Consider the following 17,503-nt stretch of genomic DNA (forward strand, 5'->3'; position numbering starts at 1 on the left):
AGGATAAGTGCATTCTGCACTACTTTTTAGTTCAACTCCTAATCAGCACATCTGTCACATTATTTGATGAAAAATTCTGCTGTATAAGGTCTTAGGGATTACAAGTTGCCACAATATTATACAATTGTGATGTATTTTGTAACTCAATATTATTTCATGTAGTTGATGTTTTTCTTTTTCTCTTTTCGGGTTTAGAGATTAGAAGTTGTGAACCTTGTACTCCAAGATACATAAACGAATTTCAGAAAAAAGAATGTAATTGTATGTCAAATAGAATCTCAACTGTTCCCAGTTCTTTAACCGAACCACTCAAAGACTGTCATCTGTGTATAAAATTATATGGTTGCTGATCCAAACCTTTTGTTTAGGGCATATTTGGCTGCTTTATTAGGAAAAATATGGATCCTAGAAGAGAGAGTGCAAATGTTTGGCTGCTGTTAATTATTTTAATGAAAATCTGATGCAGATAAAGAGCCATTAAAGTTTATGGGGCATTTGAATCAAAAGCATTAATAAGTTCAATGCATGAACGTTTTGTTTTGGCTTCTAATAAATTCCATGTGTTTGGAATGGAATAGCTAGAGTCGTAATTATTTGGATGGGGCTTAATGTTTCTGGATTAATGGGTTATTAATTTAGGTGCTAGTTCAATGTATGCAATGAGAGATTAAGTCTTTAAATACTTGTATGCTCATATTTCTCAAGGGAGTGGTTGTTGATAATTGAAATTGAAAACAAAGAGATTGTTCCCTCATCTTTGCTCATAATCTGGGTATTCTTAGAATTAACGGGTTTGAGTATTTTATTCTATCTTTTATGCCAAGTTTCGGGTATTCTTAGACTAAACGGGGCTTGGTGGTTCATGTTTCGTGTTTTCCAACATCCTTGCTCGAGTGCCGCTGCATCAATCATGGCTTAAGTTCAATTGCAACGGGTTTCTACTTTGAAGTATACTGTTAATAAGTACTAGCCTCTCCGCACGCACTTCCGTGCCTGCGAGAGGTTTTTTTTAAAATTTATTTTAGAATTAAAAAAGATAATGGTTAGTTGTGTTCCATAAAAAAAGGATGCATTATCTGATTTTTCTTTTAATTTTAAATTTTTTAATATGAAAAAGTGTGAATTTACCATATTATCCTCATTTAATTAATAATTTCAATTCTTAATGTTTGCATTAACCAAGGGTATTTTCATGTATTTTGAATGTTTCACCATTCTCTGCCTTTTGCTTTATATATATAGATACATTAGCTCGACCAAGGGGTTCCTCCCCTGGGGTTTAAATAGAAAAACTCTTTTTTTTTTTTTTTCCCCAACTTGGGGTGTATTTAAGGGTAGTTTGGGAAGATAGTGGGGTTTTCTTAGAAATTGTGAAAATTTAAATTAGAAGTTGAGGTGAACTTAGAACATCGGGTGAAGAAAGAGAAGTGTGGGGTTTAAATAGAAAATCTCGAAAAGTGCCCCCCTCCCCAAATCGCTGAATTTCAAAAAAAAAAAAAAAAAAAAAAGAGTATTACATCAGCTCTTGACAGTTAACAGATTAGTAAGTTAAACGACACTAACCACTCATTTGGGTCCAGTGCACAACGTCCTCTCATGATTAGGAATGTTAATTTTTTAGGTCAACATTCAGGGATCACCCTTGCAAAAAATTAGCCAAATTAGATAACACTTAGTCATCTAACTGTGATTAAAAAATCGGCAAAAGAGATTTCCTTTAAACAATGAAACTATCCATGATATAATCAAATGTTTAAAAATCGGCGTACTTATGTTATGGGATGCAATGATGATGGGTTAGATATTACAGAGTCACATAGAAAAGCTATATTTATATAAAGCATCTAGGCTTAATCCTAAGCTTAGCAAGCGCAGCAAGCTTGACCTCTTCAAAAGGATCAAAGTTTCCTCGACTGGACATTATTTTAGTTTCATGCTTCTCACAGTGCAGAAAATAATAATACAGGGCTTTGACTTTTAACTCTCTTCCAGCATATTAAAATGATTGCTTTCTACTTCTGGCTTATAAATAACCTAATTGGTTAAATACTTCTGTTGCTATCTTACATTACACCAGTTAGTTATACTTATGACCAATTTCTTAGTTTTAGAATGACTGGAGTTGAATTGATCAACCACATGACCCTCTTGGAAAGTTTCATGTAGACCTCACAGACTTTGACTTGCTCCTGCCTCAGTGAAAACTATGTGGTGGTCAGCTTGGCTTGAATTTTACTGTGTATTTCGTTCCTCCACCTGTCTTGAAAATCACATCACCATTTTCAAAGGCGGCAAGAAACTAGAAGTCAATGAACCATTGCACACTTTTGATTGTCAACAGCAAGACTAAGATGGGTTGGTGAGTTTATATATTCTTTCACAACTGCTATTTAAAATCACAAGGCCATGAATAAACCATCCACAGATTATGTACTAGTTGCTAATTCCCAAAATTCCATGGACCCAAGGCTCTACAAATCTGCAAAGTCAGGTGACATTTGCTTCCTCAAACAACTTCTTAATGAAAATCCAAGCCTACTATATCAACTTACACCCCGAGAAAACACAGCCCTCCATATCGCCGTGCAATTTGGACACAAGAAGGTTGTGGCTGAGATTTATAGCAGATGCAGATCCTTTCTCACACAGCAAAACTTAGATGGAGATACTCCTTTACATGTGGCTGCAAGGGTTGGTTGCTTCTCTATCTTCAATGATCTGGTCAGAGAAATTCCGTTCATGTCACAGACAGACTTCAGGAATGAGAATAATGGCATGTTTGAGACACTGAGAACGGGAAATAGGGGGAGAAACACAGTTTTACATGAAGCTGTGAGGAATGGTCACATTAAATTGGTTGAGTTCTTGCTTACAATTGACCCTAAATTGTCGTCTATTGAAAATGATGCGGGCGAGTCTCCATTGTACCTGGCTGCTAGAGGAGGAATGTTTGAGATTCTGAATCAGATTTTAAAATCAACTGCATCATCAGTTCATGGCGGGTCAAATGGCCAAACAGCCTTGCATGCTGCTGTTGTTGAGAAGCATTTTGGTATGTCATACTTTGGCCCAGTTCTGTTCTAACTGTTTTAGCAATGGATGCTTTAAATTTGCACACACTTTCAGCAACTACTATAATATCCAACTCCTTGCAATTCTTTATGGACTTTGACTTCAGATAGATGCGTTTCGTATTTGAAGTTGCATAGAATAAAATTCCAATCACACACACACACACACACATATATATATATATATATATATATATATATATATGTATATATTTTGCACATAGGGGCGTATTAGTTTCACAACTTCTGTATTTTCTTATTTAAACTCAAATCAATTTTTGTCATCGTAAGATATCGTGGAAGTACTCCTACGGTTCAAACAGCAGCTGATCAAAGAAACTGATCACCAAGGGAGAACTCCTCTCTACTATGCAGCATCCCTTGGCCAACATAGAATGGTTAAACGATTACTAGAAGTTGATACGTCCATTGCATATGTTTTGGACAAAGAGGGCCATTCACCAATTCTTGTTGCAGCTAACAAAGGTCATACCAGTGTGATTAGAGAGATCATTCGACATTGCCCAGACTCGGGAGAAATTTGTGACCAATATGGACAGAATGCTCTTCACATGGCCATCGTTGGTGGCCAGGCAAATGTGGTCAGGTATATACTAGAAACACCAGAACTGGAGTGCCTCATAAATCAGCCCGACGTCAATGGAAACACGCCTTTGCATCTCGCCACCATGGAAAGAAAAACTTGGATTGTGTATTACTTGATGTGGGATGGAAGAGTGCATCAAAGTTCCAAGAACAAATGTGGTCAAGCCGCATTTGACATTGATAGGTCAATTAAAGAGTCCAGTATTACATCTCCCAGGGTGAGTGATAACTACATAATTAATATCCTTTGTATAATTGGTTATAATTCTTAACAAACTACAACTGTTCATCTGGTAGAAATTGCAGAACATTATCCCAGAAATTTGGGGACATCTTGGTACCCGAAATTCATGTTTGGACAACTTCAAGATTTCCCCAAGAGCAGAACAAGAAGAAGCCAATGCAGTGCAAACTTACATGCAAATGGGTCAGACCCTTTTGATGGTTACAACTCTTATCACAACTGTGACATTTGCAGCTGCCTTCACAATGCCTGGAGGCTACAACAATAATGTAGGACCAGACCAAGGGGAGGCTCTTCTGCAGTCAAATAATGATTTCAAGTGGTTCATCATCACAGACAGCATTGCCATGACTTGCTCAATAATTGCATCTTGCCTTCTGTTCTGGGGAGCTGTCAACAGCAACAAGTCCTCTTATGTTTACTATTTCACAAGTGCTGCTGCTCTTACATATATTGCTCTACAATCCACTGCAATAGCATTCGAAACAGGGATTAGGGCTGTCATGCCCCATCAGCAATTTGTCAAAACCTTGGGAAACTCAGTTGGATCCGCTTTTCATGTTATTACCTTCATGTTTCTTTCCCAACTGGTGAAAATGTTTTCCCTACCTGAAGTCTGCAGATTCTTCATTTCTCATTTCTGTAAGCTCAGGTGCAAATTTAAGAACAAACAATGAAGGACCACCTTGCTCTCAAGCAATGCTATGCTGAAGGGCTATATGAATACAAGGCCAACCTCTTTGTCCCAAAGCCAGCTCCATTTGATATATGATGGTTTACCTTTGAGTGTCATGCCAAAATGATCTCCAAAATGATCATACCAATGACATTGCAGAATTTCTTATTGATAAAAATTTGGGTTAATTACACTTTAGTATTTTGTGGTTACACCCTTAAGACATATTAGTCCATACCTTCTCAATTTTTATAATAACATACCCTAGTCTTTTAAATTTGTTACAATGTGATTTCGCTATTAGGGTTTCCATCAAATCTCGTCGTTAGTTGCCTACGTGGCACTGTGGATCTCACATTTTTCAATTTTTGTTAATTTTAAATTGATTGAAATACGAATAAAATATTTATTTTTAAAAAAAAATCTCTCTCTCTCTCTCTCTCTCTCTCTCTCCTCCCTGCATTCCCCCATGACCACCACCCTTCAACCCCCACGAACCCCATCCTGCAACCACCCAGATCACAAGTGCCACAACCCCACCCCCCCCCCCTCGATTTTCTTTTCCCCCCATTCCCCATGACTACTGCTAAAATATGAATATGGTTTTGAATATGTTACATTCTTATTTTATTCTTCTCCATAGGGAGGTATATATAAGAGTTCACATGAGTGCTTTACAAGGAATTAGATCCCGTAAAGGATTAGGAAAGTATCTCCTAATTATACAATGATTTGACAACTATATAAAATAGGAAAGTAAATCCCTTAATTAATTAAGAAAATAAATCTCCTTGATTAATTAGGAGACTCACTTCAACACTCCTCCTCAAGTTGGTGCATATATGTCACAAATGCCCAACTTGGTAAGTGAGTCATGAAATATTCTGCCACAAACAGCTTTGGTTAAGATATCTGTCAGTTGATCTTCTGATTTTATGAATGGTAGGCGGATGATCTTCTTCTCAATTTTTTTCTTTGATAAAATGTCTATCCACCTCAACATGTTTGGTTCGATCATGTTGAACTGGATTATGGGCAATATCAATGGCTGACTTGTTATCACAAAGTAACTCCATTGGCTTTTCTGGCTTGAAACCCAATTCTGTCAAGAGTCTTCTGATTCACAATAATTCACAACCTCTTTGAGTCATTCCTCTATACTCTACTTCTGCACTAGACCAAGAGACCAAATTTTATTTTTTACTCCGCCAAGTGACTAGGTTACCTCCCACGAATGTAAAGTAACCAGAAGTAGAGCTTCTATCTGTAATGGACCCAACCCAATCAGCATATGTATATCCGAAAACTTCAAGATCTTCATGTTTTGAGAACATTAAAATCTTTCCAAGGGCTGACTTTAAGTATCTTAAGATTCGATCAACAACATTCATATGAGAAATATTGGGTGAATGCATAAACTGACTAACCACACTCACAGCATATGCACTATCTGGTCTTGTGTGTGTCAGGTATATCAACCTTCCAACAAGGCGTTTGATACTGTTCCTTATTGGTTTGTTCTTGGTCCATGTCTTCACACAACTTGTGATTCATCTCAATGGGTGGTGTGGTACTGGAGCTTAAGCGGGCAAAATCTCATAAGACGGTTCAATTTCCTCCTCCCGATTTTGACAGCGTGGAGAAAACTGATCGTTTTCCTCTGGTGACCGGTCGCTGGATTTTGGCGACCGGTCGGTTTGAAACAGCTTCTCTGACTACCAGTCGCTTTCCACTGACGACTGGTAGTTTTGAAGCAGTTTCTCCATGTTCGAAGAACTAAGGGGGGATGAGGAAGTGAATTCGCTGGTTTGGGAAACGATATCTATGGCAGCGGAAGGATTTAAGAATAAGAGAAAAAAGATGTGTTTAGGGTTTCAGGATAAGAGTAGATGAGGATGTGGGTATGAAGATCTGAATCTGAACAAGGCGGTATGAGGAATACGATACGAGGATACGAGGAATTTGATTTAGGATACGAGGATACAATACAAGGATATGAGGAATACGATGCGAGGAATTCGATTCAGGGTTTGTGTTTCAAAAAAAACATCGATACGAGGATTTAGATATGGAAATATGAGGAATACAAGATGAGGGATTTGATTCAAGGTTTGTGGTTCAAGAAAATTCGATACGAGGATTTAGATTTGAGGGATTTGGATTTGGGAAAAAATACGAGAAATTCGATATGAGGAGTTTAAAGAATACAAAAAACCTGTGAACACGGCTAGGGTTTAGGCGAGATCTGACAACGGAGAGATCTGACAAAAACCCTAATGGCGAGATCTGACAAAAACCCTAACGACAAAACCACATTATAACAAATTTAAAAGACCGGGGTATGTTATTGTAAAAATTGAGAAAGTAAAGACTAACATGTCTTAAGGGTGTAACCACATAATAATAAAGTATAATTAACCCTAAAAATTTATGGGTGTTTTGCTTTGATTACTGTTTGCTTAGTGATATGGAAGACCCGACTTTTAAGAAGTTGCAAGTCTCACATGGGACCAGTCAGTACTCGACCATTCTGCATAGGGAAATTCCTCCCCATTCTGCAGTAGTTTAAAGAGAGTGCTTCTTTATCACTTATAACTTCTAGAAGCAATCAGTGTGGAAAAGAAGAAGTAGTTTTCCTAAAAGACCACGGGTCATACCGAAACAAGTATGTCATCATATACTTGAGTAATTTGTTACCACTTCAAGTAAACTTTTGAAGGCTAATTATTAACCTGTAATCTAGAAAACTTTATCATGAAAGGTGACTTCTTTTGGACCCCGGTTGATCACCAACTAATTGATTGAGATTAATAGGTTTGCAAACAAGAATTACTAGTTGGTGTTAACATGATGGATATTGTTAGTTTTCCTTGCGGGAGATCTTGAAAAACAACCTATCGCTCTTGTAAAACTGACTTGTGAAACCAAAGAACGAAATGTCAGACGTGTAGAATTCTTAGCCATCGTGAACTACCATGGAAAAGACAACTAGCAAGCACATGTTAGAATTAACAGGGCAACATATCCAGGAAGCAACACAACCATACATAAACATCTGTTACTCAACAAGTACATAAGAGCAAAAGTAAAATAACAAAACAAAAGAAAGAGAATTTCAAAACAAATAAGAGTCCCACCAGAAATGTTGTCAAACTGGAAACAAAACAGCAAATGACCAAAATTATGCTTCTCGCTTATTTGCCTCCTCTCTTGCAAAATGCAGAAATCAGCTACCTGTTTAACATATGCAAAGACATGTCAGAAGATGATGAAGTTCATAAGTAAACAAACCCAAGAAACTGCGTAGTTCATGCCATGCCTAAATTTGAGAATGTTTGCACTATCTATAAGTTAAGATCATCCACTTGTTCAGATTAAGATAAGATTCTACTGCATAAATCTCGCAATATCAAAATGCTTTTAGATAAATACCCACTAGTTTAAAGCAGAAGATACATAATGGTCAGTGAACTTCAACCATTAGAAAATATTATGAATTGAAAGCATTTATAGTACTTACAGGGGAGAAGGCTTTCTGTGTATGTAAAAACAACAGGAGAATCCTGTCCAAACCCCTCCTGAAGATAAAGTTGCTCCCAGGTAGTCCTGTCGGTATTAAAGATAAAATAATGTTCTGTAGTTATGAAAAAAAATTCATTATTCCTTCCAGCTACAGAGTCAATGCACTCTTCAACAGCGTGTTCAATATAAGCACTGCACTTCTTCTCCCAATAAGATTCATTTGCATCCTTTAACATCCATACATCCATAATTAGATCATCATCATAGACAGCAACTAACGATAAGAAACCTTCAAGAATAATTAGGAAGGAGTGTGCAGTGACTTCTTCTGGAAGTTCAATGGTTTTAAAGCTGTCCTCCATATCCACTGAAAGAATGCTTCCAGGGGTAGAATGATCTTCTTCTGAAGCAATAAACCAGTAAACTTGTCCATTAAAAAATACGTGATTTGCACCCATAGGATATTGCTGAACAAAACCTATGCCTCTCCAGGTTCCAGTGCTTGATGAAAATATCTCACACTGAGGGCTGACTACTGGCTTTTCAAATATGGAGGAGAAAAACCGAAATACTCTATAATCACTGGTTCCTGGGCCAAAGGCAACCCCAATGCCTAGTTCCTGTTCTGCTGGGCTACCTCTTGGAAGTAACCGAATTTCACGAGTAGCGGGATTGCAGATTAGGATTTCCAAGTCTTCCTCGACCGGTTGACTCATATATAAGTGAGGAAACCAGGGGTAAATGGTGAAACATATCAACCCATTGTAGGAACAAATCATACTAAGAGATGAAACATTTTCAAAACCAGGAAGAGTGATTACTTCGGTGGTTACCCCATCACCATCAACCAAATGCAATTCTTTTATATCGTCCATATAAGGATAAAGTATATAGATCACATTTTCTCTTGACCGCATTAAATGCAATTTAGTGAAATATGGACTGCTAATCAATTTGTGCCAAAGTCTAGAAACAGCCTTAGAACGTATGAGGCACTTGACTGGAAGCCTTGAAAGAATATTGGCAAGCACATCTTCCACAGTTTCCACATCAGACCAACTATCATTCTGCCTCCGTGAAAGTTTTGGGATACACTTCGCAACAGATTTATCCATTGTTTATCTGCTCTTACGGCTCTTTTATCCAAGCGCTCTAACGGCTTTTGCTTCAAGAGAAACCCACTATTCTACCACTTTGACAGATTTCCAAAAGCATCCGCCTGCAATACGAATAGGTCAAGTTTTTGTGTCGTATCTTATAATGGAGGAAAAAATATCAACATCCAGAGCATAGAAAAACAGAGAGATCTACTTCAGCTTAGGTTCTTTCTTTTTCCAAACTTCTATTTCCAAAACAGTTGTAATATCTGAAGTCTGGACCAAAAAAAAACACTCTACAAATGGAGATGCTCCACGGCATCACAAGATGTCGATAGTAGATACACATAAAGCTCCCTGTCCATGTCTCTTGACACAAAATCTTAACAAACAATTGTCTTTTTACAGCAATATCAGTACTCAAAACTGACTAAAAATTAATACCATATTCATGTTGGGAAAATAGTTCCAATTCTCACTTACAATAACCAATTATCATTTTAAAACCAAATCAAATTGACCCAGCATACTTCCATGTAAAACTGCACTTGCAAGTTATTCTCCTAGTCATGCATATCATTCTCTGAGCTAATAATTTTATAATGATATTACGGAATTTTGGAATACAGAAAACGTATATGACAGCACATGTACATTGGTTCATTTAACATAAAGCTAGGAACACTTTAAATAATTATCAAAACTTGTAAAAGCACTTAAAAGGAAACACGTAGAAATGCTTCTGAAATCATAAACAGCACATAAAACAAGCAACTGAGGACATGGCCTGCAATTGAACCCAGGCTGTGCCCTTGGGAAGTAAATGTACCCGAGAGCTGTCCTCACAGTGACATAAGACGTTTGAACCTATAACTAGATATCTAGGCAGCAAAAATAGAGAAACAAAAATGAAAATGGAACCAGTGAAGAACAAGCACAAACATGATCAAGCCAATAAGCCACATCCTAACCATACTGAACTATCTTCTTATCAAGGCAGCTTTTAAATTTCATAGATAAACTATGTATATTAGGTCTGGATAATTCAACAGATAATTAGAAGAAAAGGCATAGAGAACAAAAGGTCAAAAGAAAACAAAGTAACCAAGAAGACAATGAAGAATTTAAAAAAGGAGGAAAAAGTAAACTAATACAAAAGGGCACAACGTCAAACGCTGAAATTTTATTTACCAATGCTCCTACAATTCATTCATGTGGTCAACTAGATCCAATCATAACCATACAAAATTCAGATAGAATTCTTAAGTGATTAGATTAGATAAAGATATGATTAATGATGTGAAAGCTGGACAGTGCTGTTTACTAAGAGATAGTCACATAAGAAACAAACATGTATATTGTAAGAAAATCACTGAGAATCGGGGGGACAAAAAAAAAGCAAAAAAATTAGAAAAATACAAGTCAAGATCCCTCTTAAATTGGGGCAAGAAAAGGTATGCCCACATGCATCAGCTTGGAAGATTATAGCCCTCAAAGGAATTGGGGATGAACAACAAATCAGATTACCTTCATATAATACCAAGATCAAATTCTGAATGTATCTTGAAATTATGCATTCTAATAAAATTGTGAGGGAAGGAGATATACTTTTTATGATGACACAATTTTGCAATTCATATGATGAAATGCTTAGGCATTTTTCCCTATTTCAACATATAATCTGTTGTTGACAAATTGTTAGGTTTAAGTCATGAAGTGAAAATAAGCCATACATTGTGAAAGTATTGGTAATTGAAAAGATTATCCAGATACATAACAAAGGAACTCACCGGTTACGATTAACCCTCCAGGCCACTCTTTGGAAAGAGACCGGAAATTTTGTTGTTGAATGAAGGCGAACGAAACTGATAACTTATAAAGCACATCAACCAGCAAAGTTTCTGTCAACCTGGCAATTCAAGCCTTCATGCATTGCAACAAGTGGTAGGTGAAATGAGATTAAGTGAGCGAGACCCCAATAAATAAAGGGTACCGATATATAGATTTCCATATTATTCATTTACCCCGCTCCCGCAGTATGCAAATTCTTTCGGAATTTAGTCATGACCTAGTTGCAATATTTAGCAAGTAAATAAACTTGTTACCTTTCATGATAATAGTGACTAATAATCCAAAAACATACTCTAAATACGATGAATACTATAACAGGATGCAGAAATAATTTTGTAATAGTAATTCATCCAAGTAGAAGGTGTAATCAAATGCAAGTTAGGCATACTGCTTAAATCCTATTTATATGTTAACATGGTCTTACTGATGCCAAGGTTGAGATAAGATCTGCCAAGAAATGCTGTGCATGTAAGCTATAGCAGTGCATAATCTTATACATGAGAGTCCAAGAAGCAATAGTGGTAGTTGTGGCCACAACAGTTCACTTGAATACAGTTCATTGGTACATTTACATTGAGAAAGTTGTAAACTTACCATTTACTTCTGGTTGGACATGGTGCTTGTAATGATATTTTATCACTTAAATTTCAATTTTTCCGGTGTCTTCATATTCAGGACTCACACAAATCCCAACGAGAGAACTTCTTTTATGTAAACAATGCATAATTGGCTTTCAGTGATGAACTCCATGATCTAGCAATGCTAACTTCAGTAGCCATGATCATTGATTTTAGAAGCCATTGCAAATCACATTCCTTGATTTTCTTTGAGAAAAGAAACACAAATAATTTATAGCCAAAACAAAGAAACACGAATAATGCAATAAATGCTTCTTTTCATCCATGGTTGCTTACAATAAATCCAACAGCTCATGATAAAGATATTATTCTCTTAGCATGAACCAATTGTAGTCCTAGTAAGAGAGGCAGCAAATCATTACAACATATACAATGGGCATCTATTAGTAAGATTGACATTCATAGCTTATAACTCATGAAGTCATTGATTCATTATACAGAAATCTACAGTATGTCTCATTCAGATAAAATTAGATGTTGCATCACTACAGCAAAAAGCATTTCGGAGTTAAGTGAATCCCTTAGTTAACTTTAATAATAGATTATTAGAAGATCAGGACTTTGAATGTACATTTAAAAGAGAGAGAGAGAGAGAGAGAGAGAGAGAGAGGTTAAATCCTTTAATTTTCACTCCAACCTAACAAATCCATTTCCTTACTCTAAATGGGCATGATCCATGGCACTCATATGAATAAACATTGTCATTGAATATCATAATGGGCAAAAATTACTGAACTTTGCGGGTTCCCCTGCTTCCTTTTTTCCAATATTTGTATTAGATGAGCATCATTAGCAATACAAGAGTGATATAAAACCATTACAAGAATACCAAATTTAAAACATTCAGCCTAAATTTAGAAAACAAACAATGCTGAGATATTTCCTGATTAACAAACCCAGAGTATTGCTGTAACTGAAGAAAGGGCAGGCAGAAAAGGTAAACAGCGCATGCATTTGCGAAGGAAAGAAAAGCATTAAATTGGGGTCAAATAAATAAAAAGTGGAAATTGTACACCTCGGGCTGTAAATTGCCATGCAAAGCACCAGAGAGAGGTTGGTCTGAAACCTTGCCAATTTCCCGAAAAGACAGAGAGAGAAAGAGGGAGTGAATGTGTCTCTGAGTGATGAAACCTTGGGTGTAAAGTGAAATAAGGGTATAGACCATTGTAAATTTGTGATAGGATTTTGGGTTTGTGGAGGTAGGAGTTGCAAACATCAAAGACTTTACAAGTAAGTAGTTTCGAGGTTACAGAGAAACAGTGATTGTTTGTTGCGGAGGAGCAAATTAAACAGCTTTCTCTGTTTCTCCCCCCAAGTCGAAACTAGGGCTGGCAATGGCTCTTGTCGTGCCGAGTTCGTGTCTTGTGAGGATCATATACATGTTAACAATGCTCAATCCTAACCCGATACGGATTGAACTTCTAATTTTCGGATTTCAAGTGACATATCGAGTTGACCCGCTAAGTGGTAAACTTCTAATTTTCGGATTTCAAGTGACATATCGAGTTGACCCGCTAAGTGGTAGAAACTAGTAACTAGCGAGGTAAAAATGTAAATAAATATATATAAAAAAAAAAAGGTAAAGAAAGAGATGACTATTTAAAGAAATTTTTTTCATGATCAAAATAATGTGAGAATTGGTTATGACGCGCAAGGATACATGTGTAAATTACTTAAGATAAATAAAAAAACATTAAAGACCCACATCTCAATATATGAAAGATTGAGAAAGATAAATAATAATAAAAAAATTAGAAAAATGAAGAAAATAAAGAACCAAAGAAACGGGTTGGTGGGTTTACACATGTATTTTAGTGGATTGGCAAGTTGACCCAAAACTTACCCATTTATTAAACGAGTCATGGTGGGTTGACTTGAAAATAACTTGAAAATTTAATCGTGCAAGTTGACCTACTAATTTTCCGTGTGGGTCATGTTGGAAATTGCCACCTCTAGTCCAAACCCGATCCTTTAAGGAAAGTGAAGGGGGTTTTCTCTCTCACACACACAATCAAGGTTTGTAATGAATTGAAATTTAAGAATAACAAAAGTCTGTAAAATTGTATGACACACTTTATGAAAGTCTATAAAATTCTATGAAAGTATGTCACTGAGATTAAAGTCATTAAAACTCTGAGTCTACGAAAGTTAGCCACTTAAAAAAATAGGCAAAATTGTAGCAATGGTCCCTAGACTAAGACCAAACTTTACTTTTCGTCCCTCATATTGTTAAATTATTACAGTAGTACTTTAATTATGCCTCCACTTTCAGAAATTGTCTTTTTCGTCATCTCAGTCAACTTTTCTGTTAAAAATGATGACATGGCAATGACAGGTCCTACTTGGCATGGGTAAAAATATCTTTTCACACAAAAAATTTAAAAAATATATCAAATCTCTCTTCCAACCCCAATTTCTTCCCCCGCCCCCCCTTCCCCTCTCTCTCCAACCCCAATTTCTTCCCAGCCTCGAAGTGACCAATTTCTTCATGAGCTTTTTGACCAGGGAAGCAAAATCCAATTCAAGAAACTACGATATGGGTTTATTTATGGATATACCCCTATGCTTTCAAAATAGTCTCAGATTACCACATGTTTTTTGAAATGTCTCAATATACCACCTATACTTTCAATAAGCGTCTCAAGTTAGTTATTCCGTCAAATTTGAGCAAAGTTTCATTAGCTGATGTGGCCCCCAATTCTTTTCAATCTCTTAACAAGGGAGAGGAAGCGTTAGTCAGGTTGAGAAAAATGGGAATTTGGGAAAAGGGTTTAGGGTTGAGAGAATTCCTGATTTGAGAATCTGGAGGTTCAGATTTGGGAGAAAAGGGGGAATTTGATTTGGGGATTTTATATTTGGGAGAATGTTTAAGATCAAATTTTCAATCATTGTTTTCACTCCCCTTACTGAAATCCCCGAATCAAATCCATCATTTTCTCCCAAATATGAACCTCCAGATTCCCAAATATAAAATTACCTCAACCCTAAACCCTTCTCCCAAATTCCCCATTTTCTCCTAAATTCACTCTTTTCTCAACCTGACTAACCTTTCCTCTCCCTTATTAAGAGATTGAAAAGAAGTGGGAGCCACATCAATTAACGAAACTTCCCTCAAATATGACAGAATAGCTAGCGTGAGATACTTATTGAAAGTATAGGTGGTATATTGAGACATTTCAAAGAACAGATGGTAATCTGAGACTATTTTGAAAGCACATGGGGCATATCCATAAATAATATATATATATATATATATATCTCTATTGGCTCTTTTAACCAACACAACACGTAAGTTTGCCTTTGCCCATTTTCCCTTTGAAACTCAACGTAAGAAGACTTTAGCTTTGTTTCTCAAGTCAACCGAGCCCCAGTTCTCTCTTTGATTCATTTGAATTTTCAATTTTCAACTAGGGGTGGGCATAAAAACCGATAAACCGATCAAACCGACCGAACCAACCCAAACCAAACTGAAAAAGAGTGTTTTTTGACTAAACCGAAAAAGTCAAACCTGGACCTGAACCGAACCGAAGGTCCACGGTTCGGCCCTCGGTTCTAATTTTTTCAGAACCGGTGGACCTGAACCGAACCGGTAATATTTAAATATATATATAATTTACACGTGGCCTCGTGTGATTGGCCAAAAAAAGAGGAAGTGTGAGGGTGCTTGCACCAGATCCCTTACGCAATTTTTTTTTTGCTGTAACCCTTACGCTACTCTCTCAGTCTCTCTCTCTCTCTCACTCAGTCTGAAACCTTCTCTTCGTTTTTGACCTAAGACCAAGCGGCGCCTCAATCTTCTTCTCTTCGTTTTTGATCGGCGCCTCACCTCTCTCTCTCTCTCGAGCTCGACCCGCCTCAGGTCTCTTTCTCTCGACCCGCATCAGCTCTCTCTCTCTCTCGATCGCGCCACCTTCAGCCCTGCGATTTCTTCCTCTCCTGCGATCCTTCAGCCCTGCGATTCTTCAGCCCTGCGATCCTTCAGCCCTGCGATTTCTTCCTCTCTCATATCAGTGAAAGGTGATTAAATTTATGGTTTATTCTAGCATCATCTTCCTTTGAATTTAGGGTTTATTCTAAATTAAATATATGGTTTTTTTTTTCTTTTAAATTAGGCTTGTTGATTTGGTGGTTGAGGTTCTTGTAATCTGTTTAAATCCGTGTTTGTAATATGTTTAAATCTGTTTTTGTAATATGTGTTTGTAATATGTTTAAATCTGGTTTTGTAATATGTTTTTGTAATATGTTTTTATAATATGTTTTTATAATCTATTTTTGTAATATGTTTTTATAATATGTTTTTATAATCTGTACTGTGTTTATAATCTGTTTGTAATCTGACTTTGGATAGGAAAATCTATTTGTAATTATGATTTGTTTATGGTGAAACTTTGTGTTAATTCTTTTAAGTGTTATGTAGGTTGCTTTGTTAAGGCTTTTGGAAGAATGGAGGCAGCTGATTTTTTGCAAGGATATTATCTTTAGACTTTATGTGTATTTTTGTGATGGGTTGTAATATTTCATAAGTTTCATTTGGATTGCTTGCTTTATTTGTAAGTTATTTTTTGTAATGGTTTGTAAGTTTCATTTTGTAATGGTTTGTAAGTTTCATTTTGTAATTGCTTGCTTTTATACATTGAATTTGCATGCTTGGAATGATGGATTGCTTTTATACATTGAATTTGCATGCTTGGAATGATGGATTTTTATAGGTTGAATTTGCATAATTTTAGGATTTGAAAGAGAGGTGAAAATGTGATTTGGGCTTGTTAATAAGAACTTATTAGGTTTTGGAAATTTGACAACAAAAAAAGGGTTTTGGCTGAAAGATAATTCGATTTGGGCTTTTTTTTTGCTGAAATTAAATATAATTTGGGCTTTTGAAAATATAAAATTGGGCCCAAGCCCAAACCGATCAAAAGGCAGAACCGACCCGAGACCCGAGTCCATTTCCGGTTTGGCTCAATTTCGGGTTTTCACTTGGACCCAACCCGATCCGAGAACCGAAGTCACCATCGGTTCAGCTCCACGGGTCGGCCAAATCTGGACCTGACCCGAACCGTGCCCAGGCCTAATTTCAACCATTTGCCCAAGTGAGGCCACGTTTGATAGCCTTTTGGGTATTCGTTTAACGCAAATCATGGGGAAGCTAGTGTCGCAAGTTCACAACTGATGTGACGGAATTAAAAGAACAGAAGAGTCAAGGAACAGGAACAGAAACAACAAAGGAGGAAAGATCTGCGTACTGAAGTCTAACACAAAAGGAAAAGTCTGCATATAGAGAATTTCAATTTACATGCTTCTCACATTGCATAAAATGATGCAGGGCTCTGACTATACAGAAATTCCTTTCTACTTCTACTGGATAACTACTACAAAAATACAAAAAGACGAGGGGAAATCTCCGTCGTCTTTATTGCTTCAAAACCGTTGTGGTTGCTTCAAAATCAGTTTGCATCATTGCATCATCAGATAGTTATAATTAAACTAGTAAATTTATTTAAGCTCATTTTGTTTTTTCTTTTCTTTCATGGCTCCCACATAGACGGTAGAAGTTATGAGCCATTTCTTAGTTTTACAATGACCTGGGTTGAAGGACTTGGAATCAGTCATAGCAGACAACAGTATGAAGCAGACGTGAATGTCATAATCACAAACTTATTGAAGCTTTTCCGGTCAAGTTTCGATTTTGAAAAATGGGTTGGGATGTTCAATCTCAGTGGCTGTTGGTTTAGTCTAAATATGTAGTCAACTGAGTTGAATTTGAGGCAGATTCAATTACTCCACGTGAACCAAAACAG

General features: G+C 36.6%; 2 protein-coding genes across 3 annotated transcripts; one reads left to right on the forward strand and one right to left on the reverse strand.

Annotated features, from left to right (window-relative positions):
• Nucleotides 1-2,386: 2,386 nt before the first annotated feature.
• Nucleotides 2,387-4,922, forward strand: LOC110774112 (protein ACCELERATED CELL DEATH 6-like). Of its 2 annotated transcripts, none has more exons than XM_021978652.2 (3): nt 2,387-3,052; nt 3,363-3,895; nt 3,984-4,922. In XM_021978652.2, exons 1-3 carry the CDS (start codon nt 2,407-2,409, stop codon nt 4,596-4,598), a joined length of 1,794 nt encoding a protein of 597 aa, XP_021834344.1. In that variant the 5' UTR covers nt 2,387-2,406; the 3' UTR covers nt 4,599-4,922. The 2 variants fall into 2 exon arrangements, with proteins under 2 accessions (XP_021834344.1, XP_021834343.2); XM_021978651.2 differs by having other exon boundaries at nt 2,413-3,052; nt 3,975-4,921.
• A 2,697-nt stretch (nt 4,923-7,619) lies between these two features.
• Nucleotides 7,620-13,122, reverse strand: LOC110774114 (F-box protein At5g49610-like). The gene is made up of 4 exons (XM_021978653.2): nt 11,662-13,122; nt 11,007-11,284; nt 8,118-9,338; nt 7,620-7,831 (listed from the first exon to the last, which is right to left on the reverse strand). Exons 3-4 carry the CDS (start codon nt 9,232-9,234, stop codon nt 7,824-7,826), a joined length of 1,125 nt encoding a protein of 374 aa, XP_021834345.1. The 5' UTR covers nt 9,235-9,338; nt 11,007-11,284; nt 11,662-13,122; the 3' UTR covers nt 7,620-7,823.
• Nucleotides 13,123-17,503: the final 4,381 nt, after the last annotated feature.

Source organism: Prunus avium, chromosome 4 (assembly GCF_965620075.1).
Source record: "Prunus avium chromosome 4, drPruAviu1.hap1.1, whole genome shotgun sequence".
Taxonomy (NCBI): domain Eukaryota; kingdom Viridiplantae; phylum Streptophyta; class Magnoliopsida; order Rosales; family Rosaceae; genus Prunus; species Prunus avium.

Excerpts from the sequence above, each read along its gene's own strand:
- LOC110774112 (XM_021978652.2), top strand. The coding sequence starts at position 2,407 with ATGAATAAACCATCCACAGATTATGTACTAGTTGCTAATTCCCAAAAT. Across the intron at positions 3,053-3,362 it reads TGTTGTTGAGAAGCATTTTG|ATATCGTGGAAGTACTCCTA; the intron begins GTATGTCATACT and ends TGTCATCGTAAG. Across the intron at positions 3,896-3,983 it reads CCAGTATTACATCTCCCAGG|AACATTATCCCAGAAATTTG; the intron begins GTGAGTGATAAC and ends TAGAAATTGCAG.
- LOC110774114 (XM_021978653.2), bottom strand. The coding sequence starts at position 9,234 with ATGGATAAATCTGTTGCGAAGTGTATCCCAAAACTTTCACGGAGGCAG.